The 21,663-nt window shown below is 41.8% G+C and overlaps 1 protein-coding gene across 2 annotated transcripts in view; it reads left to right on the forward strand.

The window, feature by feature from the left end:
* Positions 1–21,663, forward strand: part of LOC143296706 (CLK4-associating serine/arginine rich protein-like) — a 29,633-nt gene that overhangs the window by 2,736 nt on the left and 5,234 nt on the right. The window contains exons 2-17 of one of the 2 annotated variants that reach the window (XM_076608753.1): positions 2,657–2,773; positions 3,341–3,438; positions 3,967–4,065; positions 4,642–4,724; positions 5,246–5,330; positions 5,840–5,967; positions 7,001–7,097; positions 8,207–8,285; positions 9,159–9,232; positions 11,398–11,439; positions 12,047–12,241; positions 14,237–14,770; positions 15,439–15,582; positions 16,923–16,977; positions 18,891–18,951; positions 20,349–20,407. In XM_076608753.1, coding sequence (XP_076464868.1) covers positions 2,675–2,773; positions 3,341–3,438; positions 3,967–4,065; positions 4,642–4,724; positions 5,246–5,330; positions 5,840–5,967; positions 7,001–7,097; positions 8,207–8,285; positions 9,159–9,232; positions 11,398–11,439; positions 12,047–12,241; positions 14,237–14,770; positions 15,439–15,582; positions 16,923–16,977; positions 18,891–18,951; positions 20,349–20,407 — 1,932 coding nt within the window. In that variant the 5' untranslated portion in view covers positions 2,657–2,674. Of the gene's footprint in view, positions 1–2,656; positions 2,774–3,340; positions 3,439–3,966; positions 4,066–4,641; positions 4,725–5,245; positions 5,331–5,839; positions 5,968–7,000; positions 7,098–8,206; positions 8,286–9,158; positions 9,233–11,397; positions 11,440–12,046; positions 12,242–14,236; positions 14,771–15,438; positions 15,583–16,922; positions 16,982–18,890; positions 18,952–20,348; positions 20,408–21,663 lie in introns of both variants that reach the window. The other variant, XM_076608754.1, reaches the window with a different exon arrangement.

Genomic DNA, 21,663 nt, shown 5'->3' on the forward strand with positions numbered 1-21,663 from the left:
AACAATCAAGACTTGAATAATGAACTGTCAATGCAAGTATTAAATAATGAACACAGCTTCTGTGAAACTATATCAACAGTTTGATAAGCCATTCTGAAGTGTCCCTCACTGACAGATGAATGGAAGGACATGGCAGCATAACCAGAAATCCAAGGATAGTTTGAAAACAGCATTATTTGCTCAAGTGTAGCATACGCACACTCACACCTTCACAGGTTTTATTATGTAATATTTTGTTCCAAACATCTATTCTGCACTATTTTTATTCACTCATGTATACATACAGAGATACACACACGTGCATGGACACACACACACACACGTCATCATTGGTCTTGTAACCCCAGATGGTGTTGTGGAGGCACCGCTGATGAGTGACAATCTTCCACCATCAGTCTCGGTCACGGGCTGCTCTTTGTGATTCGGTGAAAGACAGGCCTGTCCACTCCGGGATGTTATCTTCCCACCTCTTCTTCTGTCTGCCTCTTTGTCTTCCTCCTGGCACTGTCTTGCAGGATGGTTTTTGGCAGGCCTGATGATCTCGTCATGTCACACACACACACACATACACACACTGATACAGGGATGTGAGAGAGAAAAGAGAAAAAAAACTTAAAATGTTTTTCCTCTTTTTTTATATTTGTTATACTGTGGTTTCAAGTGTGTGTTTGTGCCTTTGTATGGTGATGTGTCTGTGTTTATGTGCACATGTAAACATTAGCCCCCAGAATTTTTTTTGGGAAGTGAAAATATCCCTTCCAAATCAAAACAGGGACAAGCCTCCATCTCCTAAGTTTGACAAACATTGACTATTTTGACACAGAAAACATGTCAGACGTAGGCTGAATTATACCACACTGATAGCTGTTTAGAACAGGAAAATGGAACAATTTTTATTCTGCCTAAAATTTTAACAATCACACAGACACACACACACACAGACGACATACACACAAAGAGACACATACACACAGTCTCCATCTCTCCCCCTACCCACACCTCTCTGTCACACACACACACACACACACACACGTTTTGTATGTATAATTAAAAGAAGAGTTGCAATACAAATGTCACACTGCTGAGATATATATATATATATTTGTCAGGAAGATGGCTATCCCACATGAGACCGTATTATTACCTACCTCATAATTTGTTTATTATATAAATGCTATAGACATTCTCAGTTAAAGTTTCTGACCGGAGTAGTCTTACTGAAAATTGAAGATCTGTTCTTCTGGAGTGGAGTGATGGCCTTGAGGTAACGCATCCACCTAGGAAGCGAGAGAGTTTGAGCGCACTGGTTCGAATCATGGCTTAGCCACCGATATTTTCTCCCCCCTCCATTAGACCTTGAGTGATGGTCTGGACGCTTGTCATTTAGATGAGACGATAAACCGAGGTCCCGTGTGCAGCATGCACTTAGCGCACGTAAAAGAACTCATGGCAACAAAAGGGTTGTTCCTGGCAAAATTATGTAGAAAAATCCACTTTGATAGAGAAAACAAATAAAACTGCATGCAAAAAAAAAAAAAAAAAAAAAAAACCACCCCAAAATGGGTGGCGCTGTAGTGTAGCGATGCACTCTCCCTGGGGAGAGCAGTCGGAATTTCACACAGAGAAATCTGCTGTGAAAACAAAAGAAATACAAATACAAATTAATTTGACAATATTTTCACCACTTTTTTTGTCTCTTTGTTTGCTTGCTTTTGCTTTTCTGTGTTCTTTCATCTTCTTAGTTCTTTGCTTATTTAATCCATTTTATTTGTTCTGCTTCTTGAAATAAAAAGAAGAAAGAGAGGTTTAATGATATGAGTGGAATTTGATTCTTGTAAAATGTCTGTAATAAGTGTAGATATGTAACTAGGATAGGAATATTCCGTAAAATGGCAGTTTCACTGAATGCCTTTAGTGTGAGGTATGGACTGTGTGTGGGTCAGAGTACAATGCAGTGTGTGTTGATGTGTACGTGTGTATGAGGCGGAGGGGAGGGTCTTGTTGACTGGTGACTGACTGCACAGGTCCCAGACAGAGCAGGCAGGCAAGAGAAAGAGTATACAGGGGTAGTGTGTTTAGGAAAATAGAGTGACTGACCTAAGATATGCTCAGTGTGGGAAAGTAGAACAGCTGAGTCCTGTTATGTGTTAGCAGATAGAATATCTAACATGAGTCATGTTAAATGTAGGATGATCGTGCTCTGAATCCTGTTGTTTGTAAGAAGATAGAATCACTGACCTGAGTCATTTTGTTTGTAGGAAAGTAGAAACACTTACCTGAGTCCTGTTTTGTGCAGGAAGATAGAACAAGTGACTTGAGTCCTGTTGTGTGTAGGAAGATGGAATTACTGCCCCAAGTCTTGTTGTGTGTAGGAAGATGGAATCTTTGACACGTGTCCTGTTGTGTGTATAACTGTAAGATCTATAGAATAACTGACATAAGACCTGTGGTGTGCAGATGTATAGACTCGCTGACCCGATTCCTGGTGCATGTAGGAGGATGGATTCACTGACCAAAATCATGTGGTATATAGGAAGATAGAATCACTGACCCGAATCTTGTGTGTAGATAGGTAGAATCACTGACAAGAGCCATGTTGTGTATAGGAAGTTAGAATCACTGACTTGAGTCTTATTGACTGCTGTTGGTTGCACAGGTCACAGGTGGAGCAGTCATGTGGCATGAAGCCAGACGACAGGAACGCAAGATCCGGGGCCTTATGGTCGATTACAAGAAGAGAGCTGATCGAAGAAGAGAATTCTATCAAAAAATAGTAAATATGCATTATTTACTTTAAAAAAAATTTTTTCTTTTTAGTGTTAGGCATATTCTGTTTACTTTTACTTTTAGTGTTTTTATTTGTTAAGGTTTTATTGCTCTTGAACTCAAAATGTTATTCCAAAGTTTCAGAAGGGAAAAATATTATTTAAAAAAAAAAAAAGGAAAACAATTAAATCATAGATTGAAAAAATTTACTTTTTAGAAATCAAAGGATAAATGGTTTGAACTTATAAGATAATTAAGACAAAGAAAACTTCCCAACCAAATTTTTTTGTATGTGTATGCAGCTGAATTGGAATGTGATTAATTGTGAATGTTTGTCTTTGTAAAGCTCAGATAGTTTGTAAACATTTGAGTTCAACGTGAGAACAGATAGGTTACCTTCAATGTCCTTTTGAGCATTATTGCTGCAGAGCCATCTTGAGCAATTTGATTTGTTCACTAGACATCTGCTGTTCACTTGACTTAAGTGTGTCAGTGGATGTGTGGAGTGAGGTGCTGATGTTGGCAGACATCTGTTTGTGAACAGTCACTTAAATACAGAACTGTGTGTTTCCAGAAACTTGATCCAACACAGTTTCTAAGAGTGTATGGCCGACCCTACAAGATTAATTATGACCCCGCTGTGGCCATGGCTGCTGAAAGCCCTCAGAGCATGTAAGTAATGTTGGGACTGGTTTGGTACTGTTTCCTCTGTGTGCTTGTGTGTGTGTAAAAGAGAGAGAGAGAGAGAGTCTTGAAAATTATCAACACTTCAGTAAGATATTGGGTGCACTTGCAGACCTTTCCCCTGCTTACTGTTTTTCCATAGACGTAATCAAATTACATATGAGAAATATATTGTGATCTTGAACACAAACTAAGCACCACTTTCTACATGGTCCACAGAGCTTTAACGCTGGTGTAAGAACTTCAGTATTTTCATTTGTACTAACCTAGCATGTCAACAATCAATTCTGAAAGTTTCATTGTATTACATATTGTGTTTTGTATTTTTTGTGATTTTTTCCCCCCTCTTTCAAAATGGTTGTCTGTGGGGAAAAGAAAGGGAGAAAACATGTCCCAAGTGGATTAACTGCATTCTATGTTTATGAAGTGGTGTGGCATACCTTGTCACAATAGACCTCAAATGACTGTGGTGTGACATTGCACACTGTGGTGTGACATTGCTGTACCATGTTACAGGATGCCATGGCAGGGGGACTCGAGCAACATGATTGACAGGTTTGATGTGCGAGCTCATTTGGACATGATCCCTGATGTTCCGTCCAATGTGACTGTTCAGTAAGTGTCTGTATATCTGCTAGTTTGGCAAACTGTTCAGTGCCTCAATGTATTTGCTTTTGTGAAAAGTGGTGTGTGTATGCTTACACATGGGTACATATTTCTGATATATTTACAATCACAGAAATTGTGATAAAAAGATGCTTTGTTATTTTGTGTATTTTGTTGGTTTGGAGTTTTGAAGCAGTTGTCCACACCATTATTCTGTTATAAAAGTTCACCTACACACCTCCGCTCGTCTCTTACATACAAAACACACACACACACACTCTCTCTCTCTCTCTCTCTCTCTCTCTCTCACTCCAGTTACGAAGAGATTGGAGATCCTTTAAGATGATGGTTTCAAATTGCTTTGATATAACTTGCCATGTTCTTTTACTGCTGGCCATCTACAGACACACAAGATTCATGGAAGGAAACACTTAACACACACACACACACTCACTCTCTCTCATGCACGCGCGCACGCACACACACACACACACACACACACACACACACACACACACACACACACACACACACACTGATCAGGTAGGCACACTGTCATGATGTGTAAAACTGCATTGTGTGCAGCCTGTCCAGAGATGGGGAGGACGAGGAGAGGAAGTGTAACTATGAACGCTACAGAACACTTGTGGAGAATGAAGCGTCGGGCTGTGAGTGGTCTTTCTTTTCTCAATTTCTCTCTCTCTTCCTTTCCTGTGCTCCTGTTGTCCATGTGCTTACTGTATTCCACTTCATCTTTTTCTTCTGTGTGTTTGCTCCTGTTTCCCTTCATGTATTGATATTCATCTTGTTGGCTCGGTTATACAAAGTGAGGTTATTTTTTTATGACATTCATTTTACAGTAAAACTATTAAAAAAAAAATTAAAAAAAAAAAAAAGGAAGGAGAAAGAAAAGAAAAAAATCCGAAAGGATATTTATACACCCATCCCCTAATGCACACTACCACCTCCTAATTCCCATTTAAAAAGGCGAGGTATTAGATTCACTGGATACAAAATTACTACACATACTGAATTCTAAATGTAAATTATGCATTGTTTGGGTTACAAACAGATGTCAGTCTCTTTCACAAACACATAATATTCAAGACTTATTTGTGTGTGTGTGTGTTCAGGCAGTATTTTCTTTGGCTACATGGTGAAGTGTTTCAAGGTGACTGTATGTTTTCAGTGACTGAAGAGCAGTGCTTGCATGAAATTTACATTGATGAACACTTTGGGCCACCGACCAGACCAGCAGAAGAGGAAAAGAAAAAGTAAGACTAGCAGTCAGCTGTAGATGTTTTCATGACATTCTCCTGTCCACAGCTGCTGAGTACATGTGAAATTATACAGCAGACATGTGTATATCATGTAGTTTCAACTCTGTTTTGACACTGTGCACTGGTTATTTTCTCTACAGACTGTAGCCTGGTTATGTTCTAATGATTATTTCAGATACAGACTAAGATATTTGATTTCTAATTAATAATAACAATCATCATTATGATAGAAATGATAATAATCCAAATAATAAAAATAATAATATTTATTTTCAGTCTGATATATCATCATCTTAGATGAACAGACTATAAATAAAGAAAGAAAGAAAGACTAAGATAGTTATTTTCTGTGTAGACTTTACCCATGAATGTTTTCTGTAAGACTACCATGGTTATTTTATGTACAGACTAGTTATAGGCTGTAATGCACTGTGGCCTGTGAATGGTGTAGAATGTAACACACAGCTACCTGTTGTAATAGCAGAACTGGTTTGTGTCTGCAGGAGCAGTGAGAAGAAGGCAGCCATCGGCTACACATATGAAGACAGTACACCTGCTGCTGGTCAGGATGAGGAGGAGAACAGCAGTGATGATGACAGCAGTGACACAGATGTTGAAACAGCAGATTTAGGTATATCATACAGGCATAACCCTGATGATAGCAGTGACACATGTTGAAACAGCAGATTTAGGTATATTATTCAGGCATAAACCTGATGATAGCAGTGACGCTGATGTTGAAACAGCAGATTTAGATATATTATTCAGGCATAAACCTGATGATAGCAGTGACGCTGATGTTGAAACAGCAGATTTAGGTATATTATACAGGCATAAACCTGATGATAGCAGTGACGCTGATGTTGAAACAGAAGATTTAGGTATATCATACAGGCATAACCCTGATGATAGCAGTGATGCTGATGTTGAAACAGCAGATTTATGTATATTATACAGGCATAAACCTGATGATAGCAGTGATGCTGATGTTGAAACAGCAGATTTAGGTACATCATACAGGCATAAGCCTGATGACAGCAGTGACACTGACGTTGAATGAAATGGCAGATTTAGGTACATGCATGCTGTCCAGGAGGCCTGGTGCTCCCTATATCCCTGAGGAACCATTACCTCCTGATTTTCCTCATGACCAGTGCTACTGATGGTTCCAGCCCCTGTCTGTGCCACTGTCTGGACTTATCAGATCATTAGGGATGCTCCCTTGTCCAGTCAGTTGCTTTCTGCTGTTGTCTGACACAGTGATGTCCGATAAAATGTGAAACAAAAGATGTATTTTCAAATCTGTTATTGGCTAGAAACATACATAGACACTTCTGTCTGCCCAGCCACCCACTAGTTTTTTTTGTTTTGTTTTTTTGTTTTTTCTGGATCACCTTGACTGTATAATGAAGGGAGACACATAGAAGTGTAGGTGCATGTGATGCATTGAATGGTTCAGCTAGAGCTCGGCTATTGAGGAAGTGCTGCTTTGTGTTGTGTTCACCGCATAGAGTTGGCACAGAGCAAACAGACTGCTTGCAGCCTGTCATTGTCTAACATGGAAATATGCATTTGAAACACATTCTGGAAGGATAGAGAGCAGGGGCTATACGAGGGATTTCTGTTCAAGGGCAACATGTAAACTGGTGTGTTGATGTGTGCAGATGTCACACTGGATGTGGAGACCCTGACCCCTGAGCAAGAAGTGGAGATCAACAACTTTGCACACCAATACGGCATGAAGGAAAAAGATTTTGTCAAGTGAGATGCTCTCTGCTCTGTCCACCCTGTCTGTCTGGTGCAATGGTTTTTGAGACCTGCTCTGTTCACCACCTAGTTCTGTCTGTCAGTACTGTGTTAATGCTGTATAGTGTCAGTCTCCCCATGTGGGGATGTCGGGGGGTCTTTGAGTATAAAAAGCATCCCTGCCTTCTGGAAATTCTGTGCTAGAAATTTCCTCTTTTCTGTCACTCTTTTTGTTTCTGCCTTTTTGCTATCTTCACTGTTGTCTCCTTTTTCTGCCTTCCCAGTCCATTCCCCTTTCTTTTTTCAAGCAAGCCTTGACACTTTTTTCTCTTTTCCGCAGTCTGTGATGTACTATCTGTGCTGTTTTGCTGTGGTGATTAGGTAGTGAGATGTAAACACTGGGATGGGCACTAGCTGCCCATGCCTTTTTTATGTATTTTTTGTTTGGCTTTGAAGTATTGTTGTGTTTTGTTGTTTTTTTTACCTTTTTTACGATTTTTTGTAATCTGGGGATGATAAATTCAGTGGAATTGTTGGTGTCCTTGGCATAGCCTAGTCTTATTTGCCATAAGGAGCTAAATGGTTGGGATACTGTGTCATGAACTGTGTTTTGAGGGTTTGTCTTAGTGTGTTTTTTTTGTTTGTAAATGTGACGGTTTTGTGTTGACGCAGTTGAGCATTTGTATGGTTTGACAGTCCTGATATGGCCCTGTGTGGTCGGCTGGACTAAAAGCAACAAGAATAAGTGTCAGTCTATAATGTCATGTCTGAATGTATGTGACCTGAACAGTACAGTGACATTGTTTCCCAGCACCATTGATTACGTGAGGTATTTCCCATGTATGAGGAAAAAACAGTGTCTTGGTTGTATTGATGATTGGAGGATGTGTTGTGTTGAATGTGCCTTCAGCCTTCACATGGCCTCTGTCACACTGATAGGTATTTCAGTAAGCGATGGTCTGGGGAATGTTATAAACACAGCATTGTATTTTTTATGTGGATTGTTTGACAGCATGCTGGTAAACATTCATGCAGTCAGACATGCATGCTGAACATCGACACTGTCTGACAGTATGTTGGTTGATACTCATATTGTGTGTGTGTGTGTGTGTGCTGTGTTGCAGTTTACTTCGCCGAGACAAGGAGGAGATGGAGGCTCTAAAGTACGCTAAGCAGATGGAGGAGGAAAAAGCCCAGTTCTCAGTCAGTTCTTGTCATACCTTATCCAGAAGTCTGTCTGTCTGGTTGTTCAGACTTCAGTGGAATGGATCAGAATGATCTGATAGAATCAGGATTGTTTTTCCTGGTTGCCAGACACAAGAAAAGAACGGACCAGTTTCCTGACTGTCAGACACAAGACAGGAAAAAACCAGTTTCCTGTTAAACACAAGAAAAGAACAGACCAACACAAGTAAAGAACAGACCAGTTTCCTCTCAGACAAGAAAAGAAAAAAAAAGCTAGTTCCCCGACTGTTTGACACAAGATAAGTACAGACATAACTGTACATGACTGCTAGACATAAGAAAATAATGGACCAGTTTCCTCTCAGACAGAAAAAAACAGACCACTTTTCTGACTGTTAGACACACAAAGAGAACAGACCGGTTTTCTACCAGACACAGGAAAAGAACAGACCAGTTTCCTGACTGTTAGAAACCAAAAAAGAACAGAGGAGATTCCTGACTGTGAGGCTCAAGAAAATAGCAGACCATTTTTCTAACAATAAAGCACAAGAAAAAAATGACCTTTTTTCCCCCAGACACGAAAAAAGAACAGACACAAGAAAAGAACGACAAGTATGTTGACAATCAGACAAGAAGTGAACAAACCAGTTCTCTTGCTGTAAGACACAAGTAGTCTTGCATGCATACAGGTATTCTGCATACATACATTCAACCTGCACACAGGTAATCTCTGTGCACACAGTCTCCATTCACACTTTCTCCTTACAGTCCCATGCACGCAGGCAGTTCATGCACACAGGCAGTCTCCATGCACACCCACATGCATACAGACAAGAAATTGTGCAGTGTCAGAAAATAGGATTTGTCAGGGAAAGCTTGTGCATGTTTCAGGGCCGGAAGTCCAGACGAGAAAGACGAGCTTTCAAAGAGAAACAACTGCAAGGACGACGGTTGAGCCCACCAAGGTCTGTCTTTGTTCCCCCCTCACAAGGGGTATGGAAGAGAAAAAAAGGGGGTGGGGATGGGGGGTGAAATGTTCTTGATTCATTGTTGGAAGTAAGACTTAAAAGTATGCTTGGAATTGGAAAGTAGGTCCACTGTGTTGTTGATGGGCAGCATTAATAATATATTAGGTTTTGTTGAATGTGGTACCCACCTCGAGGAGTGGGCTCACCATGCTTTGCAACAAAAGATTCCTTTCAGTTTGGGGTGTCAAAGCATGCAGACTGATTCATATACACTACACCTAAAAAATGAATATAAAAAAGGAGCCGATGCCTGATTTTTGTATAAACCCAACACACTGATCAGGCTTGAGAAGATAAGCGAAGTAATAAAGAATATAGGCAGAAGATATAAAATAGTACTTTCACTACACATACTTTACCGTGACCCACTAGTGCAGACTCCAGGAGTCCGATTCCTGTCCTATGCAAACTACTATCCGCCAAGATATAAAATAGTACATATCATATAGTGAAGTGAATCTAGCTTTGGTGGTCTGCCTGGGTAATGGTTGAATAGTTAAAGTGATGCACTTGGTTTTTCTTTTTTCTTGTTTTTCTTTTTTTTGGAGGGGGGAGGGGGGGGGTGTTGGTTTGGTTTGTTGTTTTGATGTGTTTAAGTTTAAAGAAATTAAAAGGTTGGAAAGTATTTTCACTGCTGCTTTTCTTTTATAATTAACAATGTTTAATTTTATATTTTGTCAGTTGAGTTCTCTCAGCTCTTCACCTGGTGTTCATGTTGGATTTGTCAAACTCATTGGAGATTGTTTCCAAAATTTTACGGTAAATGCTTATGTGTTGTGGAGATTGTTTTCTAAATTTTACGGTAATTGCTTATTTGTCATGGAGACTTTCACTGCAGGGATTCTCAAAGGACAGAATGGCATATGCTTGCATTGAGATTGTACCATTTCTTTCCAATTCATGCCAATTTGTAACATTTTTTTCTCAGTTCTGTTTAAATTTAGCTGACTGAAGAGATTGGATGTTGTCAATAGCCATAAAACAGACAGCAAAATCATGTTTAAAGGCTACAGTAAAAGGTCCCTTAACCTTTTTATGATCGTGGGGGCTGTGAATTCATATTCACTATCTGGGGGTGAGCATTAGAACATGAGGCCCAGTCTTCTCCTGCCACTAAAACCTTTCTCAAACAAAGACATGTATCCATTCACACCTGGGTGGGTGAGGAAAATCAGAGTAAAGTTTAGCCTTTCCCAAGGACACAACACCTTGCTTAAATGGAGCCTCAATCCCTGATCACTGGATTCTTGGGGGTCAGAAATCCATTGTCTAACCAACTCTACCGTGGCATATCCATAAATTGGAGATGTGGGCTACTGGTCCTCGTACTTCTCATATGCTAATTGACCACTCAAGCATTTGAGTTATTAAATCATGTACTTTTATGGAAAGATTTATGCCTCTTTTCAATTGGTAGTTCATATGGAATTACTCGCAAAAGAAGTGGTTGTGATGGGTTTTTTTCCTGGCACTCAGTTCCTTAGATAGTGGATCCAGGCAGCTTATATTTGTGGGCTTATTAATACATGTCTTTCAGTGTGTGGATAAAGGTAAGTTCAGTTTTCATTTTGACTGGATAGTATATTAAAGTGAATTGTGCACATCTCTTTTGTTTTTGTTTTTTTGTTTTGTTTTGTTTTTGTTTTTTTAAGGCTTAGACTGATGTTATGCAGACAAAGAACCATTCAAGTGATATGCTTGCTAGGGACAGGTGCAGGAATGAAAAAATTAAGAAAGGTGACAACAGGAAAAGTATGGAAACTAAAGTTCTGTTATATTACTATCTTGTCACAGGATTTCTCTGTGACATTTGGGCTGCTTCTGCCAGGAAAAAACATTGCTACAGTGCAGCTCCATCATTTTTCTTTTTTCGCATGACATTTGGATTTTTCTACAGAATGTTGACAAAAACATTTCTGTTGCTGTGGGTTATTTTATTTGTATTTACATGTGTAATACACATGTGACCTTGGTTCATAATCCTTTCCAAAAGATTAGTTTTTTGGGGTACATGTGTTAGACAACCTGATGTAACAGATAATCTGATAGGCAGTGTGTGTTGATCAAGAAAGATGAAAATGACCCATGGATCTCTGTTACAGCTATGCAGCCCGAAGCAGCCCCAAGTATGAGCCCTACAAGAGGTCAGTCACTGCACTCTACTCTAACCCCAAATCATTTGTTGTCCACTGTGCTTTATTTGTCTGTCAGTCTTACTTGCTGGATCTGACTGTTAACTGGTATTCTGTAAAATCATCTTGGTGTGTTCAGGTACTTTTTATGATTTTCGGTTTCACTGGTCCCATTTTAAGTGGGAGTGTACAGCATACGAATGTATAGGTATCTTGAAAATCATGAAAGGCATGCCTATAGATATTGAAAAAAAAAAATTGCTGTAGCCTTGAGTGTATAAACATTGAGAAATTTACCTATTGCCCTGGATGTAGGAACATGTTGAAAAGTGTGCCATTAGGCCTGGAGGTATAGATCAATTGATAAGTGTGCTTGGTCCATTGAGTATATGGGTCCGTTGACAAGTGTGCCTGGTACAGTGTGTGCATCAGTATGATGATAAATGTGTCTTGCCCAGTGTGTTAGTAGATAGTTAAACATGGGTGTTTTGTTGATTCCAGCGAACTGTGATTAGTGTTACAGCTGTATGCACATGATGTCCACGGAGCAATTGTTGCCCTGTAGTCACATAGATATGTAGACTTAGACTCAGGACAACATGTGACTTTATGTTGACAGAGGTGGATCGTCATCCAGGTCAAGGTCCAGGTCACCGGAGGAGGTTGGCCAGGTCAAGTTCATCACCAGTTTTGGTGCCGACAGCGACGAGGAGGGGGGCCCTGTAGTGGGCCCTTCACTTCCCCCTACCTCTGCCAAATCTGATCGCTCCTCACGCAATGATTCTCACAGTGACAAAAGCCGGCAACCATCATGGTCGGTGTCCACATCTTTCCATTTGGTCATTCCGCTCACAGCTCTAGACATCTCCCCAAGCACAGCCAGCTGCTTGCAGCCAGTCAGGACTGGTCTTTGCTGGTTTCCCACAAGCCTTTGCCCCAAGACCTAAATCTCTAAACCTTAGCGCTTTGTGTAGCTCCTTTGTATTTGGCCCCAAAGTCAGCGCCCACACACAGTGTGGCTCGGAGAATGGGTTCTTGTGTCTTGATGTGTGTTATTCACACAGTGCCCACACAGAATGGGTTCATGTGTCTTGTGTGTTAATCCCACAGTCATTGCCCACACATAATGGGTTCATGTGTCTTGTGTGTTATTCCCACAGTCATTGCCCACACAGGATGGGTTGATTTGTCTTGTTCCCACTGTCAGCGCCCCCACAGAATGGGTTAACGTGTCTTAATGTGTGTTATTCAAACAGTCAGTGCCCACACAGATTGGGTTCTTTTTTCTTGATGAGTGTTTGTTCTCACAAGTCAGAATCTACATAGAATGGGTTCCTGTGTCCAGATGTGTGTGTACATATGTGAATGGTGCTTGAGGAAGTGCAGGATTTGGAACACAGCATGGTGTCCCATGTGAACTAAGCCTGACAGAGCAACAAGCTGAAATGGTTCACTTGTCTGCCTGCTTTCATCCTTGTGAAGTGCAGGTCATAGTGACCAGTGGTACCCTCAGCAATCATCGAGTGGTTCACAGACTGACACTGCTAGACATTTACCATCAAACTGTAGTCACGCACATGGCTGATTTGTGTTGTGGCTCTGTTGATGTTTCTGAAATATGTTGCACTTGTTTTCAGCAGAATTCTTTCTTGCTGTGTGGATTAAGAGCATGGGAAAAGTATCGTTCATTGTTCATTTAGCTCACAGACATCATCCTTCTAAGCATATGGTGGTATATTCCTTTGACATCAATGAAAGGCTTCGTTGTTGCTTACCTCCTGTACATGAGCATGCTGCAGTGACCCCATGATAAAGAATATAAAGAACCCTAGATTTTGCATTAAAAATTTAAAGTGATATCACTCTTTGTCTTCCCCAGTCCTGCCTTCCCTTCTGTTCTTTCTCTTCATTCCTTCCACTGTAACCCCTCCCTCTCTCCCAGTGTTCCTTCATACCTGCGCACAAATTTGAAAAAGCCTATAGCAGGTTCTGCCTAGCAAATCATACACCACAAAAATCTGACTTCTGGTGGTGGTCTGATATTTGTAGAAGCTGTGCTGTTGATGTATTTTCCGTTTTAAATCTGTTGATTAAGATTCCATCATAAACATGGAGATATCGACTCAGGAGTATGTCAGCTGCCAACAAACATTTGACACGCTATTGATGGTATTATAGATTTGACAGAACCATCCAGAATGTGGCTGTAAAAGGATAGGGACAGGTCATCAGGTGTGACAGCACTGCCCAGGGTGTGGCTGTATTGGGGACAGGGACAGGTCATCAGGTATGACCGAACTACCCAGGGTGTGACTACTGGGGGGGACAGGGACCAGGTCATCAGGTGACAGAACTACCCAAGGTGTAACTATTTGGTGGGACAGGTCATCAGGTGGGACAGAACTACCCATGGTGTGACTGTATTGGGGAGGCTGGGGGGGGGGGGGGGCAGTGATAGGTTGTCAGGTTTGACAGAACTACCCAGGGTGTAGCTGTATTGGGGGGACAAGGACCAGGATGTTCGGTGTAACAGAACAACCCAAGGTGTGGCTGCATTTGTGTAACCATGGCACCAGAACAGATTTGGGGTGAATCGTATGTTGAAGTCTGGAATAGTAGAGCGATGAAGTGTTATTGATCCTGTTTCTGGCAATCAGAGGATGGTTTCATGGTCTGTTAGAAGTGTGAGGGAAGGGTGCCAGTCAAAAACTAGTGTTGGTAGGTTGGTTAGTGACATTGGTCATCATTAGCAGTTTTGCTGAACTTTAGTGACAATCCAATTTGCAGAGTGTCTTTTTATGTGTTTCAGGAAGAGCAGAAGTCGGCCATCCAACCTGAGAGATAGAAGGGGTCGTTCGAGGTCTAGGTCTCGATCACGCTCTCGATCACCAGTCAGGTCGTCCTATCGAAGACGGAATGACAACAGAGGTCAGTACAGGCGAGATCGGAGGTCACGATCCAGGTCCTATGAGCGTCGGCCCCCAGACTACAGAGATAGACAGGGCAGATACAGAGACCCAGGGCCCAGGATGGGTCGCTATGATCGTGATCGCTTTTCCTCCTGGGGACAGTACCGCACAGACAGGAACAGGTCAACAGACAGGAACAGGTCAGCAGACAGGAACAGGTCAACAGACCGGAACAGGTCAACAGACAGGAACAGGTCAAGGTCAAGATCACGGGCATACAGAAGGTCAAGATCTCGCAGCCGGACTTCCCGATCTGTGAGTCGGTCAGGGTCTCACTCCAAGACGAAGAGTTCATCCAGATCCAGATCCTTGTCCAGGTCCAGGTCAAGGTCAAAGACTCGCACTTCACCGACCAAGTCACACAGCAAAGAAAGGTAATCTGCCCACGCTTCTTACCAAATCCTGTGGCAGTGAATGGTAATTTGTTAGGCTTTGCCCCATTACCCTTGTGTTCATTTGGACTTTACGTACAGAGTTAAGCAGAGGAGTGCAAAATAATGGCACAATGTGTCAGGATATTGCAGTTGAAGGGAGGTTTCAATAACTGGGTTTTTTTCATGTTTGATTGTAGGTGGGTTCAATGGTGAGATGCTGAGTCATGGACTTCATTGAAAAGAGGTTGAAAAATATATGTTCATTTGTCAGAATTTTTTCTGTTTGAAAATATAATGGTATCACTTCAGATTCACACAAGTGACATATCCATCCGAAGGGGGAAGCAGTGAAAAAACTGAGTCACCTCAGCATTTTATTTTCTCCCACATACTTTCTTATACATGATGTCAGCTCCAATACATGGTGTGTCAGGTCTGACACATGATGTGTTAGTATGATGTGTCCGGTTCAACACGTCATGTGTGTGATGTGTCAGGTCCAACACATGTGTCAGTACGCTGTGTCCGGTTCAACACGTCATGTGTGTGATGTGTCAGGTCCAACACATGATGTGTCAGTATGTTGTGTCCGGTTCAACACGTCATGTGTGTGATGTGTCAGGTCCAGCACATGATGTGTCAGGTTCAACACATGTGTGATGTGTCAGGTCCAAGTCGCACAGCCCTGAGGCCCCAGCAGTAGTGAAGCGTTACCGACGTGACAGTCTGTCCTCGCAGTCCAGTGTCTCTCAAGGGGAGGATGATGTGTCCAACACCTCACCCAAGGACAGCACCTTTCAGTCCAGAAATAAGTGAGTCACAACTGATAAATAAGGTGCATTCTCTATAGTTTGTGGACTTCAATCTATGATGTCCTTCCAGTTGTAAATAAACAATTCTTTTTGATACACTGGTTGTTATTTACTTCATTATTTATTCATTTAATCCTGCTAACCACGGAGTCGGTATTCATCTAATGGAAATCTTTCTGTCTCTCTTATGCATCTCTCTGTGATCTCTGTTCCCAGTTCAAAACTGTTATTGTGGTTTGAAGAAATATGTAGGTCACTGGTAACCTCACAAAAAAAGTCAAGTATGAAGGCATTTTGTCCTGCATCACTTTGACCTTTGCAAAAAAAAACAACAAAAAAACAAAAAAAATCTGGCATTTTTGGGATGCAGTGAGTTATCCTAATTTGGGCTTCATAGAAAGAAAGTACACTCTATCTCTCCCTTGCTCTCTTTCTCCAAACACACACACACACAGACACACACACACACAACTGACAGCTGCCACTGGGCGCTCATCATTCGTTTCCTGTCATTCAATCAGATTTCAGACGTACACGCATACACACTCAGACAGATATGTAACATTTTATGCGTATGACCGTTTTTATTTACTTACCCCGCCATGTAGGCAGCCATACTCCATTCACGGGGGTGTGCATGCTGGTTATATTCTTGTTTCCATAACCCACCAAACACTGACATGGATTACAGGATCTTTAACGTGCGTATTTGATCTTCTGTGTGCGCATACACACGAAGGAGGTTCAGGCACTAGCAGGTCTGCACATATGTTGACCTGGGAGATCGGAAAAATCTCCACCCTTTACCCACCAGGCACCGTCACCGAGATTCGAACCCAGGACCCTCAGATTGAAAGTCCAGCGCTTTAACCACTCGGCTATTGTACCCATCAGAAAGCAAGCATGGCTTTGGTGATTCGGGGTGAAAAATTGGCATTATTTTCTACATAAAGGCAAAGCTGTAAAAATAAGACGAGAATTTTTTTTTTTTTTTTTTTTTTTTTTTTAAACACGTAATAGCCCAACACATAATAAACAAGTTTTGAAAGTTTCATTTTTTTACTCTGTATTTTGTGTTTTTCGTAATTTTTTTCCAAACCCTTACAAATGGGCCGTCTGTGGGGAAAAGCAAGGGAGAAAACTTGTCCCGAGTGAGTAAACAGATGACTGTATGAAGCATACCACTAGCAGGTACCACTGTGTTATATGTGTATGAACTGTGACTGATGACAGTATGAAATTTGACACTGACAGGTACTATTGTGTCAGAATACAAAATGTGACAGGAACAACTGTGTTCTGTGTGAACTGTGGCAGAGGACAGTGTTTTGTGTGTGCAGGTCTGGAGGTGCAAGCAGTAGTTCTATACTGGGTATATCTGGAGGACAGACTAAAGTCAGTAAGAGCCTGTCTTTTGAAAGCCCTACAACATTATACATGGCACAGCTATCCTCCACACAACACACACACCATCATACATGGCACAGCTATCCTCCACACAACACACATACCATCATACATGGCACAGCTATCCACACAACACACACACATCATCATCATACATGGCACAGCTATCCTCCACACAACACACACCATCATACATGGCACAGCTATCCTCCACACACACACACCATCATACATGGCACAGCTATCCTGCACACAACACACACCATCACAGCTATCCTCACAATACATGCCATCATACATGGCACGGCTATCCAAACAACACACACCATCATACATGGCACAGCTATCCTCCACACACACACCATCATACATGGCACAGCTATCCTCCACACACACACACCATCATACATGGCACAGCTATCCTCCACACACACAATCATACATGGCACAGCTATCCTCCACACAACACACCATCAAACATGGCACAGCTATCCTGCACACAACACACCATCATACATGGCACAGCTATCCTCCACACAACACACACCATCATACATGGCACAGCCATTCAAACAATACACACCATCATACATTGCACAGCTATCCTCACAACACATGCCATCATACATTGCACAGCTATCCAAACAAAACACACCATCATACATTGCACACCTATCCAAACAACACACACCATCATACATTGCACAGCTATCCTCAGAACACTCACCGTCATTGCACAGCTATCTTCACAATACATGCCATCATACATGGCACGGCTATCCAAACAGCACACACCATCATACATGACACAGCTATCCTCACAACACATGCCATCATACATTGCACAGCTATCCAAACAACACACACCATCATACATGGCATGGCTATCCAAACAACACACCATCATACATTGCACAGCTATCCTCAAAACACTCACCATCATGGCACAGCTATCCTCACAATACATGCCATCATACATGGCACGGCTATCCAAACAACACACACCATCATACATGGCACAGCTATCCTCCACACAACACACACCATCATACATTGCACAGCTATCCAAACAACACACACCATCATACATGGCATGGCTATCCAAACAACACACACCATCATACATGGCATGGCTATCCAAACAACACAATTATACATGGCACAGCTATCCACACAACATTCACAGGCCATCATACATGGCATAGCTATCCTGCACACTACACACACACACACACACACGTACACACATATATGGCACAGCTATCCACACACACACACACACACACACACACGGCACATGTACCTGCCATGACACACACTCCCCATCGTACATAGCATAGCTAACATCCACACTACAGACACACCATCATAGATGGCATTGCTATCCTCTACACCACGCACACACTCGCACACACACACACACACACACACACACACCATCATACATGACACAGTTTATCTACCACACTACTCACATCCACCATCATACATGGTACAACTATCCTCCACACTACGCCTTCACATATATCTTACATGGCTCAGCTGTCCACAACACCCACACACACACCATCATACATAGTACAGCTATCCTCTACAATAAGTGTGTAAGTGTGTTCATCAGCATCAACACTGTCTGGGTATGCTTATCATTGATTACACCAGATCTGAATGTGTCTATTGATCAGTGTCAACACTGGGTCCGAATATAGGTTCATCAGTGGTAACTTTACATCTCATCGTGTTCATATTAACAGCTGATTGCATGCCTTGTGTCATTCAAGCTTTCCACTTAACCTGAAAGTTATTTTCACTCCCAAGTCAGACACAATGCCCTGTTAGCCTGCCGGAATTGGAGTTGTGTGACATAATGCACATTTTTAACTCCACCTTCTTTTCCCCAGGGCAAACTAACTCCCCAGGAAAGACTAAGGCGGAGGATGCAGGCCCAGTTGAACAGACAATGTAAGTGGGGGTGGGGGAGGGAAGGCAGCTTATACTTAGTCACTTGTCTGTGTCATCTTAACAAGCTGAGATGTGGATGGTGGTAGGTTTTTCTTTTCTTTTTAGGCTCATGTAAACAAAGCCATTGTTAAGTATGAACCCAGTTTCAGTTTCTGTGTGTCTATGGTCATGTATGTATGTGTGTATGTATATTGAAAATTTTAACAAATTCATTTCTGTGCAAATATATGTCTGTAGACACCTAAGTTGGCTTTAAAATGGAGACTTTTTTTTCCTTTGGTTGTTTTGCACACTTTCTATTTATAATGGCATTTCACTACTGGGAGAGGCATGAGAGCAATTTCTTTTTCACTAAACATTTGCATTTTTATCCTACAATTAAACACATTGGTTTATAGTGGCCATTTTCTTATTTTTGAATAAGGTAGTTATTAAATGCTGTTGTGTTTTACACTCTGTGTAAAGGGGGAGAAGATATTTGGTGGGTTAGAAGAGAGATCAAGTATGGATACATATATCAGATGACAGCAGGTGTAGTCTACCCTTAGTGTTTCTAAATTTTGTACTGTGTTTTCTCTGAAACTTTGCTTTATGTGCTGGACTGCACCTGTCTGTGTTAAGCATATTAGGTAGCTAGACAGACTGTTTACTGGAGTTGCTTCATGTCACAGTGACCTAGTGGCAATGTGTGTTTCAGTGAGATGGTTGTGTGTTTCAGTGAGAGTATAGCTGTGTTCAACTTACATGATAGTTGTGTTCACTGAGACGATGGTTGTGTCTCACTCAGACGATTGTTGTTTGTTTCAGTGAGAGTATGGCTGTGTGTTTGACTGACATGATGGTTGGGTGTTTCACTGAGGCAATGGGTGTGTGTTTCAGTGAGAGTATGTCTGTGTGTTTTCATGTCAGTGAGAGTATGGCTGTGTGTTTCACTGACATGACATGATGATTGGATGTTTCACTGACACGATGGTTGGATGTTTCACTGACATGATGGTTGGGTGTTTCACTGATGGGATGGTTGGGTGTTTCACTGACATGATGGTTGGATGTTTCACTGATGGGATGGTTGGGTGTTTCACTGACATGATGGTTGGATGTTTTACTGATGGGATGGTTGGGTGTTTCACTGACATGATGGTTGGATATTTCACTGACATGATGGTTGGATGTTTCACTGACATGATGGTTGGATGTTTCACTGACATGATGGTTGGGTGTTTCACTGACATGATGGTTGGATGTTTCACTGATGGGATGGTTGGGTGTGTCACTGACAGGATGATTGTGTGTTTCACTGACATGATGGTTGGGTGTTTCACTGAGTTGATGGTTGGGTGTTTCACTGAGCGGAGCGGATGGTTGTGTTTAACTGAGCGGATGGTTGTGTGTTTCAGACAAAGCCGACAAGCGGGCTGAGAGCAGCAAACTGTCCAAGATCGAACAGGAGAGAATAGTGAGTGGTCCAGTTTCTTCCCTACATATCGCCCGCCACATGTCTCACTGCTGTGATAAGGTGTAGGGTGGTGCAGCTGGGACATGTGCTTTGATGGGCTGTGATATGGTTGGATAGTTCTGTGATAGGTATTGTTCACTGGGAGGATTGTCATCTTGCACACACCAGTCAGCTCCAAGTCTGATTTTGTTTCTTTGTTTTAATTTCAACGTGTTGTGGTTATTTGTATGTCAGACTTCGCTGTGGGCTGAGAGACTGTGTGGTGTGAGTGATAAGCCTTCGAATACACAAATAATGTTCAATTAGATCAGTAAAGATGTATTGCATCAACAATGTAGAGTTGTGACAATTACTTGTGTACAGCTCTGGACGAAAGTCACAGACTGAAGTACAGTGTCGGAGTTTTAGCTTTTTCCGGAACTGATGTTCGCAAACACAAAATGTCAACAAAAATAACCGAAGTGGGATAACTCTTTTATTCAGAGGAAGTTACTACAGGATCTTTCACTGAATAGTACCGGCACATTCTAGATATCTTGTACTTTTTTTTTCTTTAATCCTGTGTGTCTACCACTTTTGTTTTTCTTTTCTTTTCTTCCTTTTCCTCCTTTCTTTTCTCTTTCCTGTTCCATTCACCTGCATTTATTCTACTAGTGTGTGTGTGTGTGACAGGGAGGGAGGACTTCCAACTGTGATAAGGAGTAGGGGAGGGATCTTGTGTGTGATGGCGAAGGGTATCAGCTGTCAACATGTCAAACTAAATGTTTGGACCGGGTATGTCAGGTGTACATGTCAGGTCAGACTGACCTTTGGTGTGTTCAGGACAGGATGTTTACAACAGGGTGTGTCATGTGTACATGTCAGGTCAGGCTGACCTTTGGTATGTTCCGGACAGGATGTTTACAACAGGGTGTGTCAGGTGTACATGTCAGGTCAGACTGACCTTTGGTGTGTTCCGGACAGGATGTTTACAACAGGGTGTGTCAGGTGTACATGTCAGGTCAAGCTGACCTGTGGTGTGTTCCAGACAGGATATTTACAACAGGGTGTGTCAGGTGTACATGTCAGGTCAGGCTGACCTTTGGTGTGTACAGTACAGAATGTGTACAACAGGGTGACCTTTGATGTGTCAAGGAAGGGAGGATGTGTACAACAGGACGTGTTAGGTGTGCATGTCGGGTCAGGCTGCTGTGTGTGTGCAGGACAGGGAGGATACGTACAAGATGTGTAAAGTGTACATATTGGGTCAGGCTGAT

This window comes from Babylonia areolata, chromosome 21, assembly GCF_041734735.1.
Source record: "Babylonia areolata isolate BAREFJ2019XMU chromosome 21, ASM4173473v1, whole genome shotgun sequence".
NCBI classification, from domain to species: Eukaryota; Metazoa; Mollusca; class Gastropoda; order Neogastropoda; family Buccinidae; genus Babylonia; species Babylonia areolata.